The sequence below is a fragment of the Ictidomys tridecemlineatus genome, chromosome 8 (assembly GCF_052094955.1).
Source record: "Ictidomys tridecemlineatus isolate mIctTri1 chromosome 8, mIctTri1.hap1, whole genome shotgun sequence".
Taxonomy (NCBI): Eukaryota; Metazoa; Chordata; class Mammalia; order Rodentia; family Sciuridae; genus Ictidomys; species Ictidomys tridecemlineatus.
The window spans coordinates 74343932-74360903 of NC_135484.1; the positions used below are offsets into that span (position 1 = coordinate 74343932).

Below are 16972 nucleotides of genomic sequence, written 5' to 3' on the forward strand. Positions count from 1 at the left end.
GCTGGAGGCGAGTGTAACTTATTTTTGTAATAAAGTTTTTATTTTTTTTATGTGTCATTAATATAAATGTGTGTTAGTATAGAAATCTTCTGGTTTAAAAACTTAGAATTGCACACATTTCAGTATGTTTATTTGTACTTACATAATTTTAGAATAGTGGTTGCCAATAGCCTGTATGTTTCACATTAATTGGTTTTTTGTTACCTTAATAAACCATTTTAGTATGTTGTATGTCAGTTACTGGGATAGCTGGGACTTAGAGTGTAATTTAAAATTTGTCAATAAGTATTCATTGGAATATATGTAAATGTGCCTTGCCGGTTATTGAAACTTACCTACAAAATGAGTATGGGGTGACAAAAATTTGTTCCTGGTGCTTAATGAAACTTTCTGCCACTGATTTTATATATTACCCCGTGCTTTTTTAAAGTACATCTCTCAAATCTTAGTGTAAGTTTGAGGGCTACACAGAACATTTACATTTCATTCTAACATAATGAGTATATAATAGGTTGTGGAAAGTGGGTAAACTAAATGTAGCCTTCAGTAAAATTGAATCTCAGTGTAATCCTTGGTGCTGGTATTTCCCAGATCCAAGGAGTTAAATAATCCCATCCGAGAGGTCATTGCCATGCCTATTGGCACTTAACTGTCATACCATTTTTAAGGGACACTGTCAAGGTGTTTAAGTTAATTCTCAGAATTATTTGTTGGGATTTTAGGACAGGTTTGTTTGATTTTTAAGTAAGAATTGCATTGTCAAAGTTTAAAGATGAACATTTTTGTGAGTTCACAAATGTGTTCTTTAAGAAAATATTAAAATATGGAGCTCTGTGGGTTTCCAAGACTATATTTGGCATTCTTAGTTTGGGGACTTGGGAGGGAAAACTGATGATATAAAGAAATTGTGAAGCATTGATGGTTATCCTTAAGGCTTATGTAAACAGTGGTGATGAAATGTGTACACACTCAAGTGAAATTACTTGACAGTGTTCATTTGAATAACTTTGAATTCAAGCCATTATAATTACTTTTAAAATTAAATATCATTTGCACTGTTCTGATAATGGGTGCAGTTTTTGAGCAATATAATCAGAGCTAAATATGCATGTAGTGATTAGTGATGTGAACAATTAAGTTCTGAGAAGAAATACTAACTGTGGTATTTTCAAACTTAAATTTCTGTAGTAAAATCAGTATCAAACTTATCAGAGATCAAGGAAAACAGGCAATGCATATAAACATAATTTTGAATGTTGTGTGGCCTATAAAGCAATAATGCAATTTATATGGAATGTCATGAGATATGAGAAATGGAAATGCAAAAATAACTAATCCTTTAGTAAAAATGTCAACATGTTAAAAGGGGGAATGTTAACTAATGTAGGTTATTGCTATTTGTGATTTGTTTATGGGTTCTTGGCTTTGACAGCTTCAAAGAATGGACAAATGACAAGTTAAAATTTTGTGTATATATTGTCAAGGAATGGGTCTTAAATCCAACAGTGAAGTCCCTTCCTTGGGGTGAAAAGTGTATCCTTAAAGTATTCTGATTGTTAAAAAAGAAAATTTGAGTTTCCTAACCAAAACAGACGCAAGATTTTGTTTCTGCAGACTACTTGGCAATCAAAAATGATCATAAATTTAATTTATCAGTTTTCAGAAAATTGCTTTGTGAGAAAATTGTGTTTATTTGTATTCTCCTAAGCATGCATTTTGTAGAAGATTTTTAGCCGTTGTTACTGAATCAGATGTTAAAAGTGAAGGGAGAATTAGCACAGAAACAGGTATTGTATACCTATGATGGCAGTTGTAGTGTCATGAGAAGTTTTCACTGATTATTGCAGATATTACTTAAAATGTAAACATTTTTCTCATGATAAATTAGGAACATAGAAATGGATTGATGAGGTATCTGGGTTTTTCAGTTGTATAGAAGATATTTGAGAAGACATTTAATAGGATGAACATTCAACTACATGGGCAAAATTGACATTTAGTACAGCTTTTTGTCTGCTAAGCCAAAAATCAAACAAACAACAAAATACCACCCTGTTATTACATAGTCTGTATTTCTGGGGAGAAATTAAAAAGTAGAAGGGCTTCATGTATTAGATAAGAGCTAATTCTAGAAAAAACAGTTGCTCAGGTTCTTAAAACTTCTAAAAAATACCCACCATGTCCGATTCTCCCCAGTTATGTATACCACAAAGTTTTTATCTATAGGATTCAGTGGTGGGTACAAAATTAATGAATACAGAACTTTATGGTACACAAAAGAAACAGACTTGTGAGGATGGAATTTAAGGTGTAGTATTTACTCAGTAATCATACCACTCAACAGGGCATGCCACTACTTTAAGATGCTAATTATGAACCATTGCTCAGACTTTTTTTTTAACTGGGCAAATTAGTAGATGGACTTTTGTGGTCTGTCACTTTTTAAAAGTACTTAGGACATAAATTATATTAGCACCACAGTCTGCCTTCAGTAATACACCTAAAATATTTTTCAAGATGAGGAGCATTCAGTTGGGAAAACAATCTTTTTTTTGCAAATGCAAATCAGTATTATTACTAACACTCTGGGTCTAAGATTAGGTTTTTCTTAACAGTAGTCTGATAAACATTTAGAAGTCTGGCATTGAGAAACAAAAGCTTGTACCTGACTAGTATTTTAATTTAAAAAAATGATTAGTTCTGTTAGTTTATTTAAATTCTTTTACATTTATTTATCCATAGAATTTATATTTATTTCATTCCTTTCATCTCACTGAAAACTGTCTGCAGGCTCTTTGATTTGGATTAGATGTGTGAAGTACTGTCTTTTGCCAAAAACCTCAAATTACCTGTTTTTTTCAAAGTAGTGGGTTTGTGCTTGTTTGGAGATCAGTTAAAAAACTATCTGTACTATCTGTACTGCCTCTGATGTTAAGATTTTATGTATAGCATAAGGAAGCTAGCTCTGACTATATTTTCCTAAGAATAAAGACCTATTTTTGTAGCATGTCTTAGGACCTCCAGGAGTCCAAGAATTATTGTGAGTGTCCTCCATTTCATCATTTTTCACTTAACAGCTTTTAAATAGACACTTGGAATCTTTAGAGATCTGTCGCCTTTTGATCGTGCATACATTCCAAGTAGCCAATGGTAAATACAAATTCTCCAGGATAACCCCAATTGAATGCGCATGACTGGGAGATGCATAGAATAAATGTATTGGGCTGGTCTTCACTTAATTTTAATTGTTGATGGAAATGTTCTGTGGTCACGGACATGCCTTTGGATTTGTTGAACCTAATGGTGATTTGGTTTACCTCTCTGGGAACGTGCTTCAGCATCTTGTACTTTTGCATTCTCTAGTCTTACCCCTGGCAAAATTCACTGAAGATGTGAAAATGAGATTTAAGTTGCGAATAATTTAGGAGAAGACAAGAAACAAATAATCTTTTAAAATAATTGTGCTTTTCTATAACTGCAAATTAGGTTAGGTAAGTGCATTCAGCTTAACATGTCCTTGTTAAGTTAAAGTGACAAATTGTGATTGTTGGGGGACTTGTAAATCATTTTTAGGGGTTTTGACTCATACCCCTAGGATTACTTGGTGGTGGTGGTTGAGGGGAATATAGAAATTGTTTTGGTCATTTCATTAGAACCATGTGAAATTTGTCATTTAAATTAGAGTTTAGTTTCTATTTAGGTTTTCTAAAATTTATATTGGTATAAACAAGTTTGGATCATTTTGGAAAGTCATGGGAGTTTGAATAAGATTTTTTATGAGTATGGAAGAAGTCCTAATAAGTCATTTTGGAAATTAGTGTTTTTACCGAAAAAGTACTTTTAAAACAAGTTCTAATTTAAGGGGAACTGTTAAGATCAGTACAGATCTATGATGTTCATGAATTATTTCTTTCTTAGGTTTTCAGTTATATTCTGAAAATATGATCGACACTTTCACCTTGTTTTGGAGAAAATTCTAGGATGCCTGAAGGAAATCTATATCATTTATGAACTAAAGCCAGTTTTTAGTTTTTTTTCAGGGTTTGGGATGGACAAACCACTAATAGATCACAGAATTAACTAGAGCTTATTGACAATATCTAATTTATAGAAAATAGTTTTGTATATATTGCACATGATAAAAATTGGGTCTTAATAGAGGGTTCCACTGTCACGTCCCGTGGTATCATGATAACTTAACTTTTGGTTCTTTCATATTTTGGGTTCTGGGGATTGAACCCAGAGATGCTGTTCTACCATGTCCTACATCCTAAGCCCTTTTTAAAAATTTGAGATCAGATCCCTTTAAAGTTGCACAGACTAGCCTACATGCAATGTCCCACTCTCCTGAGTTGCCGCAACATAGGCATGCCTCACAGGCAGGCTTAGTGATATTAACTTGAAATGAGGTGAAGTTTGAATAATCATGGAATTGTGTAACACACATACTGTATCATTTGAAAGCAAAATTGCTAGAGCTAGGTGCTTTATTCTGGCTAAAACTTTTTAGACTTTTTAAAATGTGTATGTGGGACTGGAGTTTAATCGAAGGCCTCACACATGGCTAGACAAGCTTTGAGCTATATCCATAGCCTTTTTTTGAGAAAGGGTCTCACTAAGTTGCAGAGGCAACGATGACCAGCAAAGACTTAATATTTAAGAGAAAATATCTTTAATATATCATTATCCCTAATTGGAAGGTTCAGTGATTAGACCCTTAAAATTGCTTTGACTTATTTGAAAAATTAGGAAAGCATATAAACTTTTTTTCAGTGTATTTCATTTTTTGAAATATGCTCTGATAAGAATTGAAAATGAACAGTATGCCTAAAAGTTCTTTATGAAAATTGGCAGAATACACTTAACCACGTGTATGTAATACAGTGTAGTTTAAAAAAAATTCTTTTTTTTTAGTTGTAGATGGACATAGTACCTTTAATGGTGCTGAGGGTTGAACCCAGTGCCTCACACATGCTAGCCAAGTGCTCTACCACTGCGCACTCCAATTCCTACAGTATAATTTTGACATTTAATTCATACCACCTTTGCTTTTTTTCTTAAAGTAAAAATGCACATATATTTGCAGACATGGAATTTTTAGGAATCCTGCAACATCATTAAGGACAAGTGCAGTTTCTTCTAAGTAACCAACTGGACTTCATGTTTGTTTATACATAGAATTGAGGGGCGTGCATAAAGAAAGGGGCACAGCAAAAGATATTCAGGTTGGATTAGATTCTAATTTTTGATCAGCCCTGTTTAAGTTACACACCACCATCATTTTTTTATTTTTGCCTTTAGAATGAAAGCTCTTTGAAAGCAGGGAACCTGAATTAATAGTGCTAAGCAGGCAATTAAAAATACTCTTAAATACTTTTTTTCTTAAGTTTGGTAGAAATTAAGTTTGTTGAATTAAGTGACATAATTTATAGAACCACTTAATTTGCAACGAGGAATGTCTTTAAAATTAGCACAAAGTCTAAAAGACGGAAAATCTCCATTTCAGTTTTGTGATTTATACACAACTTTATTTTAGTTTATCATTAATACCTCGTGTGGAAGTTACAAATTTTCATTTTCCTTATTCAAAATTAGAGAAAAAGGTCTTCCATAAGTCAGCTTACGCAGTGGATCTCAGTAAAATCCAGCCTATCAATTTTCTTTTATGTGTAGATAGTATCATGCTGCTGAGCAATTTGTATTGATATACAAACCTCCATCTATATTTCTATGAGGAAGTGATAGTTCAAGATTGAATTTTTATTTTGCTGATTAAGAAAGTCTAGCTGGTTTTGACTGTGAAGTTTTTTATAAGGGTCTTTCAAGTAGCAATTTGAAGATGAGAAGATAAGTAATACCAAGAAAACTATTCATGCTAGATAACTGATGTCTCGAAGACAGGTATTTCTAAGTAATTTCACACTGCTTCCAATATTTTAAAATAATAGTATAAATGCTTAACATCTGTAAGTAGTCTCATTTATCTACCAATTGGTAGAAGTTGAAGTTCAATTATCGGAAAAGGAAGGGTCTGAATTTAAGTTGTCTCACTACCATATGTTTGAGTAGTGGTAAGTAAAGGTGGTTGTACGCTTATATATTTTTAAATTGACTTTTTAACTTGTTAGTATTATCTTTTTCTTTTTGTTGCTGGGGATTGGAACAGGATCTCACTTAGCCTTTACTCTGCCATTGAGATATGTACCTCGCCCCATAGATAATATTTTAAAAATGTTAAACCCCGTAACTGAACACATCCCAGTCTACTCCCAGAGATGACTTATCTAGTTCTAGTGGTTACCTTTGCCATCTCTTATAATGGATAAGTTTAAGCAGCATTTTATTCACCCCCTTGTAAAGAACTACCTTGCGTTGATATGTTTTTTTTGCCCATTTTAAACTCAATGTTACATTTACTACTTGAAATACACTTAAGCCTGTGCTTTGCTCCTTACAGTCGTGTACTACTTGAAATACACGTAAGCCTCTGCTTTGCTCCTAACAGTAAAATAAGGAAAAGGTATAGACTATTTCTTTTCCTTCATCTCCCAATTCCTGTTAGCTTTTTTTCACTGTTCTTAATTGTATTAGGATTAATTCTCTCATGCCCAGCTCCTATACTAAAGATAGAACGTAACCTAATGCATAATGTACATCATTTTGCCACAGATCCACATCTTTCTGAGGGCAAAATTCTAAGGTACAGACAAAATTAATTCTCTTTATACCTGTCGTGCCTGTATTCATGCTATTAGTAAAGTTGAACCATGAGTTTGATCTTTTTTCCTAATTTCTCATTACCTATATTTTGTTAACCAGAAGAAAAACTTTGCTGAGTTATTACTGTACTTATCTTGCTTAATGCTGTAATCTGCATATGACTCATACATTTTTCCATTGCATTGCTGAATTCCACTATTTCTTATATTCCATAGCTTGCTCTTAGATCTACATTTTTGCCTTTTCTGACAATGTTTTCAGAAAAGTTGTATGAACTGTAAACTACATTGATGCCTACTGGGAAATGTCTGTCACAGCTTTTATTTATTTATTTATGTATGTATGTATGTATGTATGTATGTATGTACAGTACTGGAGGTTGAATTTAGGACAACTCTATCCGAGTCCCTCCCAACACCCCCAGCCCTGCAATCCTTTAAAATTTTGAGAACAGGGTCTTGCCAAGTTGCCCAGCCTGGCCTTGAACTTCTTAAGCCTCCAAAATCATTGGGATTATAGATGTGACCACCATGCTATGCTTAACTCTTGCTCTTGATTGAAAGTTCTGAAGGGATTCTGGCTACAATGTTATTTTCCCATCAGAACTTTGGAGGCATTACACCATTGTTCGTAGTGTGTAGTGTTGGTAAATCTGTGAGCACAGTAATTACTTTGTAGGTAATCTGCTTTTTTCTTTTGAAACTGTTAGATATTTTCCCCCTTTTTATTTGGTTTCTACCATTTCATGAGACAAGTCTGTGTACGTCTTCGTTTATTTGCTTTTAAGTGTTGAGCTCTAGAGAATTTTGCTTTTAATATTTTTTCCCCTTTTGAGCTTGGATTGAAAAAGTCGGGCTGGATTTATTCTGATTTTTAAAAAACTTTTTCTAGTCTATTGCTAGCTTTTTGTATTTCATAAAAAATTATTTTTCAGTGCATGTAGGGGTTTTAAACATAAGCAAAACAGTAGTTCTTTTTTATATGCATTGTCTGTCCTCCCTACCCCATTTTTTAAGAGAGAGTAGTTCTCTCATTATGTTGCCCTGGTTAAGAGTTCAGTGGCTGTTTCACAGGCACAGTCTCACTACTGTTCATCAAGTGCAACCTGGTAGTTTCTGATCCTTGGGAAAGTACACTACAGCCCTGAAGACTCTTGGGCTCAAGAGTTGATCACTGTTGAATGCTAGAGATTGTTTTAAAAGTTAGCACTCAGTGGTTAAGCATTGCCTCACTTGTGCAAAGTCCTGGGTTTGATCCTCAGTTCTAGCAAAGAAAAGACCAAAAAAAAAAAAGTTTCTGATCAGATGGGTTGAAATGGAGTTCACGTTGATTATTTTCTTTCTTTCTTCCTTTTTTTTTTGTATTTCTGATTTTTCTCCTGTCTGGTGGTTCTTTATTTTTATTATGAAAGGATATTGATAATAGTCTGATGTTACTGGACTTATCCCCTGAGGTGGCTGGCTTCAAGTTCTATGAGGACTAAGAAGCTTTATTTTTAGCTCTCCTTCACTTGTATAAGCCGGGGATCTTTCCTTTCCTTTTCTTTTCCACTTACCCTTCTGTGGAACATATCTCGTTCTTTGTAGCCCTGAGTACCAAGTCAATTTAGAGTCTCATTTTCTCCACTTATGTATGATGAAATATATATTTTATCTTATATACCTAAATTATGCTAGTTTTAAATGGAACGGAGTTGTGAAATAATATAGTACACATAATAATTTGGAGGAAAATGATCTTAGATCTGTATTATCATATTTATATCACTGCTTATTTAGCATAATCTAGGGAAAAGACCAAATAAGTCTTACTTGAAAATAGCACCAAGCATACCAAAACAGTACATACAGGACATTTTGTGAACAATAGTACATGTGACATTCTTAACTGAGGAAAGCAGTTATTTTGAAAGGCATCTTTGGGAATAGTATGGTAGCTTCAGGAAAATGACATTTTTGGAGGTTTCAGAAATCACTGGGAATTCCCCCATCCCCACCCCATCCCATTTTAGTAGTTTACATGCATGTCTTATTTTACTAGGTAAAGAAACTTAAATTCCTTTTGGTGGCAGGAATCTCAAATCTGCTCTCCAGATTTGATGTTCTGAGATTTGGTGAGAGTCCATGTTTATCCTCTTGTGGAATGTATTTTATGTTGTTGGATGTTCTTTCTTTGACGATTAAGGAGTCCAGATCTTCAAATTTTTCTACATAAAGGCAAGACAAATCCCTGGGGGCATTTTGTCAGTTCTTAAAGACCTCTTCCAAGCAGTAAAACATTAGTTTTTATTTAGGTTTTGTGGTATTAAACTTAGCGGTAATTAAAGAAGAAACTGACTTTCAAGGTATTTGGGTGCCCCAAGTCTTGGCTTTTACGATGGTAATAGTGTCTGGCCTATCACATACACACGTGTTCATATGTACATCTAGTCATAGAAACATACCAAGAAACTAAAGAAGAAAATAAATCATCTCAGACAGTAGTCCTGGATCTTTCAATTAAAATCGATGGACAGTTAACACTAGTTTTGCAATGAGTGTTTCTTATTGTTATGCATTTCCCTCTCAGAATGGTTAAACTTGCATATTCATTTTTCACATAATTAGGTATAGGTTGTTGAAGTAAAAAAAGCATGTTTTAATATAATATAGATATTTCCCTCTTCATATTTCTAGATGAAAACATTTTTTCCTAGTCAGTTAATAGAAACAACTTCGTACACATTTAACCTCTGGACTGGAGTTTACTTACCCACACAAAGATGATTATATTAAGTTTATTATTTTTCTAGCTTTCAACATATGATATAAGCCTGTGTTTTATGCTGATATTTTTCTTAATGCTTTTGTGGTGAAGGCTTAGTTCCACAAAATGTAAGAAGTCTTACATTAAGGTTTTTATTCATCTTGTAATGACTCACATGTAAGAACATTTCTGGTATATTATTTTGATATCTGAGGAAAAAGTAGGGTAAAATTTCTTTTACAGTTCAAATAATACTGAAACCTGTAATGAGCATTATCAACCTTTCATAATTCACAGAGCATTATTTCAAAGTTATTTCCAGGTTCCCTAAATTATTGTGTTAATGTACTAGTTGGGAGTCAGCATGAGTCATGTAGATGTCAACTAACGTGCTTTTGTGGTAGTAATTTAAAATTTGGAAATAGTGGTGCTTTGTGTTTTTGCATTATTGTTTTGGTACTGGGGCCTTGCATATGGTAGGCCAGAACTCTTCCATTGAGCTACAGCTTACCCCTTTTTAATTTTTAAATTTTGAGACAGGGTCTTGCTAAGTTACCCAGGTTGGCCTCAAACCTGCTAACCTGCCTCCAGATTATCTGGGATTACAGGCATGTTCTACCATGCCAGGCCTGCCAACGTGTTTATTTCAAGTCTCTCTTGTCTTGAAATTTTAGGCAAATTAATTCTCATGTAATATACTGCTAATGTATTAAGGAACCTGATCAGGAAATACAAGGCAGTCTAACTTCTAAACTAACCTTGCCTATATTGTTAATTAACATGTTCTTTAAAAATAAGCATATAATCCGATATTTCATAGGTATTATTTCTGAGTACCAGTGATTCTCCTCCCTATCCCACAATAAACTGTAGGTTGAAATCCACATAATTACGTGTCAGAATAAAGTGTTTTATTGCACTCTTTTTTGGTAAGGTTGGTGGTTTTAAAATGATTTCCTTTAAGTGGGTTTTCCTCTCACTAATTTTTTTGGGGTGTGGGAGCATCATGTTATTGAGGATTGAATCCAGGGCCACATGCTTGATGTCCTACTGAGCCATATTTCTTGCCCTCACCTATCTTTTTTTTCTCCCCCCAAGCACCAGTTTTGTATTTTATTTAGAGATGGGGGTCTCACTGAGTTGCTGAGTGCCTCACAGTAGCTGAGGCTGGCTTTGAACTCTTGATCCTCCTGCTGGGATTACAGGCATGTGCCACCATACCCTGCTCACCCATGTTTTTAACAACTATTCACAAGATACCAGTATCCTGTCCTTAAATTACTTAATCTCTTTGGAAATTTGTTACATAGAATGATAGCCTTTTTCAAAAATCTCTTCGGCACTTGTCTGACTATCCTCCTACCACTCTGTTCTTTCACATTACCTCTAAGTGTACTCTTAATTTGCAGTTCTGTTTTTCAGCTGCCTGCTATACACATTGGAGTTCTCTCTGTCAGCATTTATGTCCTGTCAGTTTACCTTTTCAAACCCAATCACATTAATCATTCACCTTTACTGAATAGTCCTGAAATGTGCTATCCAAATCCTACCCATTCAAGATCTGGCTGCATTTTTAATTTATAAATATGTTGAATGGCTCCTGAAAACCAGATTTCTTAAATAGCAATTTAATTATACTGGCTTTGGACATCTAGTTCTAAAGTCTGTAATAGCACTATTATAAAATGTAAGCTGCTATGTAATGTAAAAGTTATAATTTGACCCTAGTTAATCTTCTAGCATTATCTTCCAGTAATATTGTCTGAGCAAACTGATTGCCTTGTCTTTCTTTGGTTTACCTCACATTTTTGATGTCTTGGAATTCTACTATATATAAAACTGCTTAAAGTTGTGGGCAAAGCCATAGTTTTGAGACATCTGGCAACATGTGACTTGCAAGAATAATCTTTAGAGTCATTTAAATTATTACTGCTACCCTTCTAATCATTTTCTGGCTGTGTATGTGGTAACCACAGTCTTCAACTTTGCCATGATAGTTTCATATGTTGCTTTATGTAATGGGACAAAAACTATGGATCTTGGCAGAGGCCACAAAGATTTAAATAGATTTAGGTTTGGATTAGTTAGTTTTTTTTTTTTTTAAATTAAAATGGAAGTGATATAACTACCTTCTGAACATCTGGAGGTAGTAGAGTTCTAAATTACCTTGAATACTTAGGCCATATGACTTTCTGATAATGCTCAAAATTCAGACTGTTTGGAATGTGTTCCATGAGTTAAACCTCGAAATTCTCAGCTATATCCAGGTGCGTGGTGTTTATAGGTGCTTTAATTTTTCTATTTTATTAAGTAGCTAGTGAGAGAAGAAAGCATTGTAAAGCCTTTCTAAAATATTTTCAGGAGTTACTGAAGTAAGATGAAATCTATAGTTTAACATTTAGAGTTTTGAACATTTTTCTTTATCTAAAAGAAGCCACTGTCTACCAAACAGATGGGGTGTTTTCCTTATTTACACAAAAGCATTGGCCACTTTGTACAGATAATGTTTGTGATAGATTATAAGTGCCTTTCCCAATCTGATATTTATAAACAGGTGAGTACATTTTTAGTTGCCAGGCAATTACTGACAATTACATTTTCTGAAATTAGGAACAACATCTACTTCCGTGAAAGTGAGGTTTGACAGTCTAGCTGTCTATATAACTCAGAATTACTTACTCTTTCTTTTTTTGGTGCTAAGATAATAAGATCACACAGAACTTCATAGTAGTAACAGCTTTTACCCAGGGAGTATCTACTTGAGCCACTGGTTCTGTAATGTTCTTCATATCTTCCTAATGGAGGTTTTACTTCTGGGCTACAAAAGTAAGGGGGTTAAATGTGAAAATAACATTTTCATTTTAAACATCTCAGAGCTCTACTGTAAAAACCCATAATATATCTTCCTTGAATTACATACATTTAAACAAGTTCCTTTTTGAAAATGAAGGAAAGGGACAATCCTTGAAGTCAGTTTAATGACCTTTTTCACAGGTGTTATATCCAGAGGTTGATATGTAGGAGATAGGATGCAGGGAGGAAAGAGTGTTATGAAGTGTAAAATTAAGGCTGTAAAAAATAATAAAAATGCCACAAAAGGTAAATTATGAACCTTGATTACTTGAGATGGGGGTGGGTGGGGAACCAGGGCACACTCCTGTGATAGAAGAGCATGTTCCAAATTATAGGAAGCAGCTGGAAGGGAAGGACTGAAATCATTTGTAAGGATAGTGTATGTAATCACTTCTTTTCATCTTACATCCATGCTATACAAATAATGGACCTAAACATGTTAAAATGTGGTTTACATTCAGGCCATCAAACTTAAGTAGTATAATTATGGGGATTCAGGTACTCAACAGTACCTTTCAAATTCTTGTGCCAACATAAAAAGCAATTTGTGCAGATTGCTGGCGGGGTGGGGAAAATCGGGTTAAATTAGGTGGAAATATTTCAGATACTTTATCTACTGCTGCTTAACTTCTGAAAATTAAGTGAAAGAGATAAGTCCCATTCTTTGCTCAAATTACTATCTTCCCACAGTCCTTTCCAGATCATCACCAGCTGAAAATTTCCCCAATATCTGCCATTAAAAAAAGACTCAGTTACAGCCTTTATAATTTGCCCTGTATTTTACAGTATTTCTATGTATGACTTGTCTCCACTAGATTGTAAGCCTTCGGAGGTCAGAAATGCATCTAAATTCATTGTATCTTTCACCACATCTAGCACAGTGCCTTACACTTATTTGCCATTCAATAAATATTCATTAAAATAATGGACATATTGGATTGCAGTTGATGTCTATGAGCCATATATATATACACACACGCATAATTACAGCATTTATCAGATATTTATACAATTGTACTAGCTCTCCACAGCTAACAGGCTAGAGCAGGACCAAGAGAAATATAATTAATATAAGCTACACATAATTTTAATTTTCTAGCTGTTCCAAAGTAAATAGTTTTTACCCCATTTCCAAAAGTTACTATATAATCACATTTGTAGAAACTATTCATGCTAAGTGTTGAAGGCTAATGTGTATTTACGCATTTACGAACCACATTTCAAATACTCAATATCCCCATGTGGCTGGTAGCTACTGTAGTGGACTGTGCAGGTCTAGAATTTTAGAGCAGACAATATCTGAGGACCTCAATTTTCTATAACAATACCTTTGAGTTCATGTCATTTTTATTTTAGGTTATTTTCATTCAAATAAAAGCTAATTGAGTCGTCATGTTCATAAACTCAAATGTTTTCTTATTAAGCATTGTACAAAGGTATCTACTAGGCATTTTCTATCCAATTTAATCTTCCCCATAGCTTTATGAAGAATGCAAGGGCTGAGATCAAATTAACTGCTTAATGACATTTTGTTAGTAGGAGATGGAGCTGGTTTCAGAACCAAGATTTGCTGTGGATAGTCCCTATCCTCTCTAGAAGTTCAAAACTTAACACAAGGTTGGAAGAAAATTTCAAGCTCTGTATGTGAATGTAAAAGTGAACACTAAAAAACATTTAACGAAGTATTTGTTATTAGATGTCTGTAGCAACAGGATTTTATCTGTTTTGCTTTAGGTGTAGACTTACGATTTTATTCAGAGTTGGGAATATAGCTCTGGGAAAGCACCTGAATAACCTGTGCAAGGCCCTGGTTTCAATCCCCAGTACTGCCAAAAGAATAAAATAATTTTCTTATGGCAGAAATCCATTACTCTTCCAAACATAAGAATATGGAAATTTAAATTATTGTTCAGTTAGCTTATTCTGATGGCTTCTGCCAAGAAATACGGGAAAGCAGCCTGTCAGTTGGACATTGTAGAGATGTCTAAATTGACCAAAATGAAAAGCAGTTTGTAATGCATCTTTGCTTGGTGAAAAGTTTTAACAGTAATTTCAGAATAAGCCTTTAAGGAAGCAAATATTTTAGACAATACAATTTAACATGAATTTAATAAAAGTAACAAGTATAAAGCACTCTAGAGCAGAAACTTGATACACTAGATCAATTCAACATACTTTTTTACTGAAGTATAGCCCTAGCAAGTGCATATAAATGAGAGGGTTATAGATAGTTCAAGGAGTTGTAAGTGTAAAAACCTTACATAAGTGAAATTAATGTTAAATATGTACCTCAAAACAGAAGTTTTAAGAGTTCCAAAGATGTTGCATGGAAGATTTCTAAGTGGTTCCGTCACAAATGCAACACAAGCATATTCTTGATGTTAAACAATAATACCTAAAGGTGAGAGGATCAGTGAAACGTACTCTTGGATGTGCACTGCAATTGGTGCCACCACTATACAAAGAAATTTGATAGTATATATCGTGCTAATTTTTTTAACCTTTGACAAAGTAATTGATTTAGCTGATTTTCTAAAGACATGAGAAATTAACTGATCGAGAATGTAATCATAATACCAATGAACGTAAATAATTAGTAATAACTACATTCTGAAAAAGAAAATGCATCATTAAAGATCCATGTTTTTGGAATAATATGGGCAAATATTCATGAAACTACGTACATCAGGGGTTTTGTTTTTAAATATCAATATCTTTCCTCACTTTGGAGGGTAAAAGAACAGGCAGCATGACAACATCGTGTCTGGGGTTATAAGAGCTTCGAATCCCGGTTTTGCTAGCTGTATACTGAGCAAGATCATTACTGCTTCAGTAATGTGACTATAAAATGGTTGAAACTGGAGTTCCTACATCATGTGATGGATGTGTGAGGGGTAAAGTGCTTAGTGCGCCGTCAAAATAAATTTTAGCTATTATAACGATAATCTCCATCTCAAGAGTTGCGGAGAATACGGAAAGTAAAACTTAAAAATACACTGATTAGTAAATGCGACTCTAAAAGAGGGATTTAACCTAGTGCAAACACCCCTTGTTTCAAACATTTGGATTTTTGGTTAGGCCCCGGGGCAGCATGAATTGAGCTCCACCTTGCCTGTGAAGCGCACAAAAGATGCTCTCTCTCAGGGGTGGCAGCCTGAAGGGTTGGACTCCCGTGTTCCAGGACTGTTTCACTCCTCACTCCAGTCTCCACACTTGTCCATTTTAAAATGAGGACTGAAAGGCGCCTCTCGCCCGAGCGTCGGCCCAAGCTCCTACTAGTAGTCATTAGGCAGAGAGAACCGTGAGGCAGCATGCAGGGAGGCTGGGGCTCGAGCAGCTCCCGCCCCTCCCGCGGGCTCGTGCGACCGACTACAGTTCCCAGGGGGCCTCGCGAGCTCTGGGAGACCCGCAGGCAGCGTCCGGAGGCTGCGGGGGCTGTAGTATCAACTGTGGTTGGGCACAACCTTCTTCTATCCCGCGGCACACACGGTTACTGGGTGCTAGGCTTCCCCTGGATTTCTGGAGAAGGCCGGTGGCTCGTGGACTCCGACCTCTTACAGAGAGTCCTGTGCTGCTGCGGCCACAGGGGCGAAGCGGCAGGACGCGAGAGACCTCGCGCAAGGTGGCGACCTCGGCCACGCCGTGCGGCCTTCTCTGGCCAGCGGGGGCGGGGGCCGCGCACGCGCGGCGGGGGCCGCGGGGCGGGGCCTGGGGCTACTGCAGCTGCTGGCGACGGTCCGCCGGTGTGCGGCTATGTGGGTCCGCCGCCGGGCGGCGGGGTGGGGACAAGGGAGGTCGATGGGGGTCTCCTCTACTTCGACCCCAGCGGGTGGCGAAGCCTCAGCTGAACGGACAGAGATGGTGCCCTGGGTGCGGACGATGGGGGAGAAGCTGAGGCAGCGGCTGCGGCTGGACGTGGGACGCGAGATCTGCCGCCAGTACCCGCTCTTCTGCTTCCTGCTGCTCTGTCTCAGTGCCGCCTCCCTGCTTCTCAACAGGTACTGCCGCAGCGCGGAGCCTGGCTGCAGCTTCTTTCAGAAGCTGCAGACAACCTACCGAAGGCCGTCCGGGCCGCGCAGCTGCGGGGCTGGGGCTGGGGCCGGCTGCGAGGCCGCGGGCCAGAGCGAGCTCGGGGCCCGGAAGTGCGGGCGGGGCGGGCTCCTGTGGCCTTTTGCGCGAGACATCCTTTCCTAAACTACCTGGCCCCGATGCTTACCTTCTTTCCACCCATTTCTCAGCACTTAGTCCTTCATCGTCAGTGTTTTCCAAAAGAGCGAAATCTGTGTGCTTGGTTGAATTTGAGATGGTGCTAGGGCGGTCCGGTCCAGTCAGCTGATTGAGGAAGGTTCAAGGTCCTGTGGCGCCCGCTCCATTAGGCAGAATCCCCTGGCCCATATCGCGTAGTACACAGACCCGCAACTTGGCAGCTTAGACTTTTTACACAGTATTATTGGTTAAATAAGACGGTGGTAAAGATTTGTTGACTTGAAGTCAGTAAGCAAAATGGCACAAAATTTCAACATTCCTAGAATATTCCTAAAGGAAGTCATGATAGAGTGGTGGTGGTGGGAGGCGGGGTATGCAGAAAAGTTAAAATTGATAAATTCAGTCGACATTTTGAGATCGAAAGGTTTTTGTCCCTGAACGAAGCTTC

At 36.5% G+C, this 16972-nt stretch overlaps 1 protein-coding gene and 1 long non-coding RNA gene across 5 annotated transcripts in view; one reads left to right on the forward strand and one right to left on the reverse strand.

Moving 5' to 3' along the window:
• Positions 1–8441: 8441 nt before the first annotated feature.
• Positions 8442–16807, reverse strand: LOC144366141 (uncharacterized). Its single transcript, XR_013425015.1, has 2 exons — positions 16535–16807; positions 8442–12283 (listed from the first exon to the last, which is right to left on the reverse strand). It is a non-coding gene; the product is annotated as an uncharacterized LOC144366141 (long non-coding RNA).
• Positions 16013–16972, forward strand: part of Snx14 (sorting nexin 14) — a 101920-nt gene continuing 100960 nt past the window's right edge. For 3 of the 4 annotated variants that reach the window (XM_005324741.5, XM_013358352.4, XM_021726037.3), the window contains exon 1: positions 16013–16316. In XM_005324741.5, coding sequence (XP_005324798.2) covers positions 16072–16316 — 245 coding nt within the window. In that variant the 5' untranslated portion in view covers positions 16013–16071. The remainder of the gene's footprint in view (positions 16317–16972) is intronic. The other variant, XM_005324742.5, reaches the window with a different exon arrangement.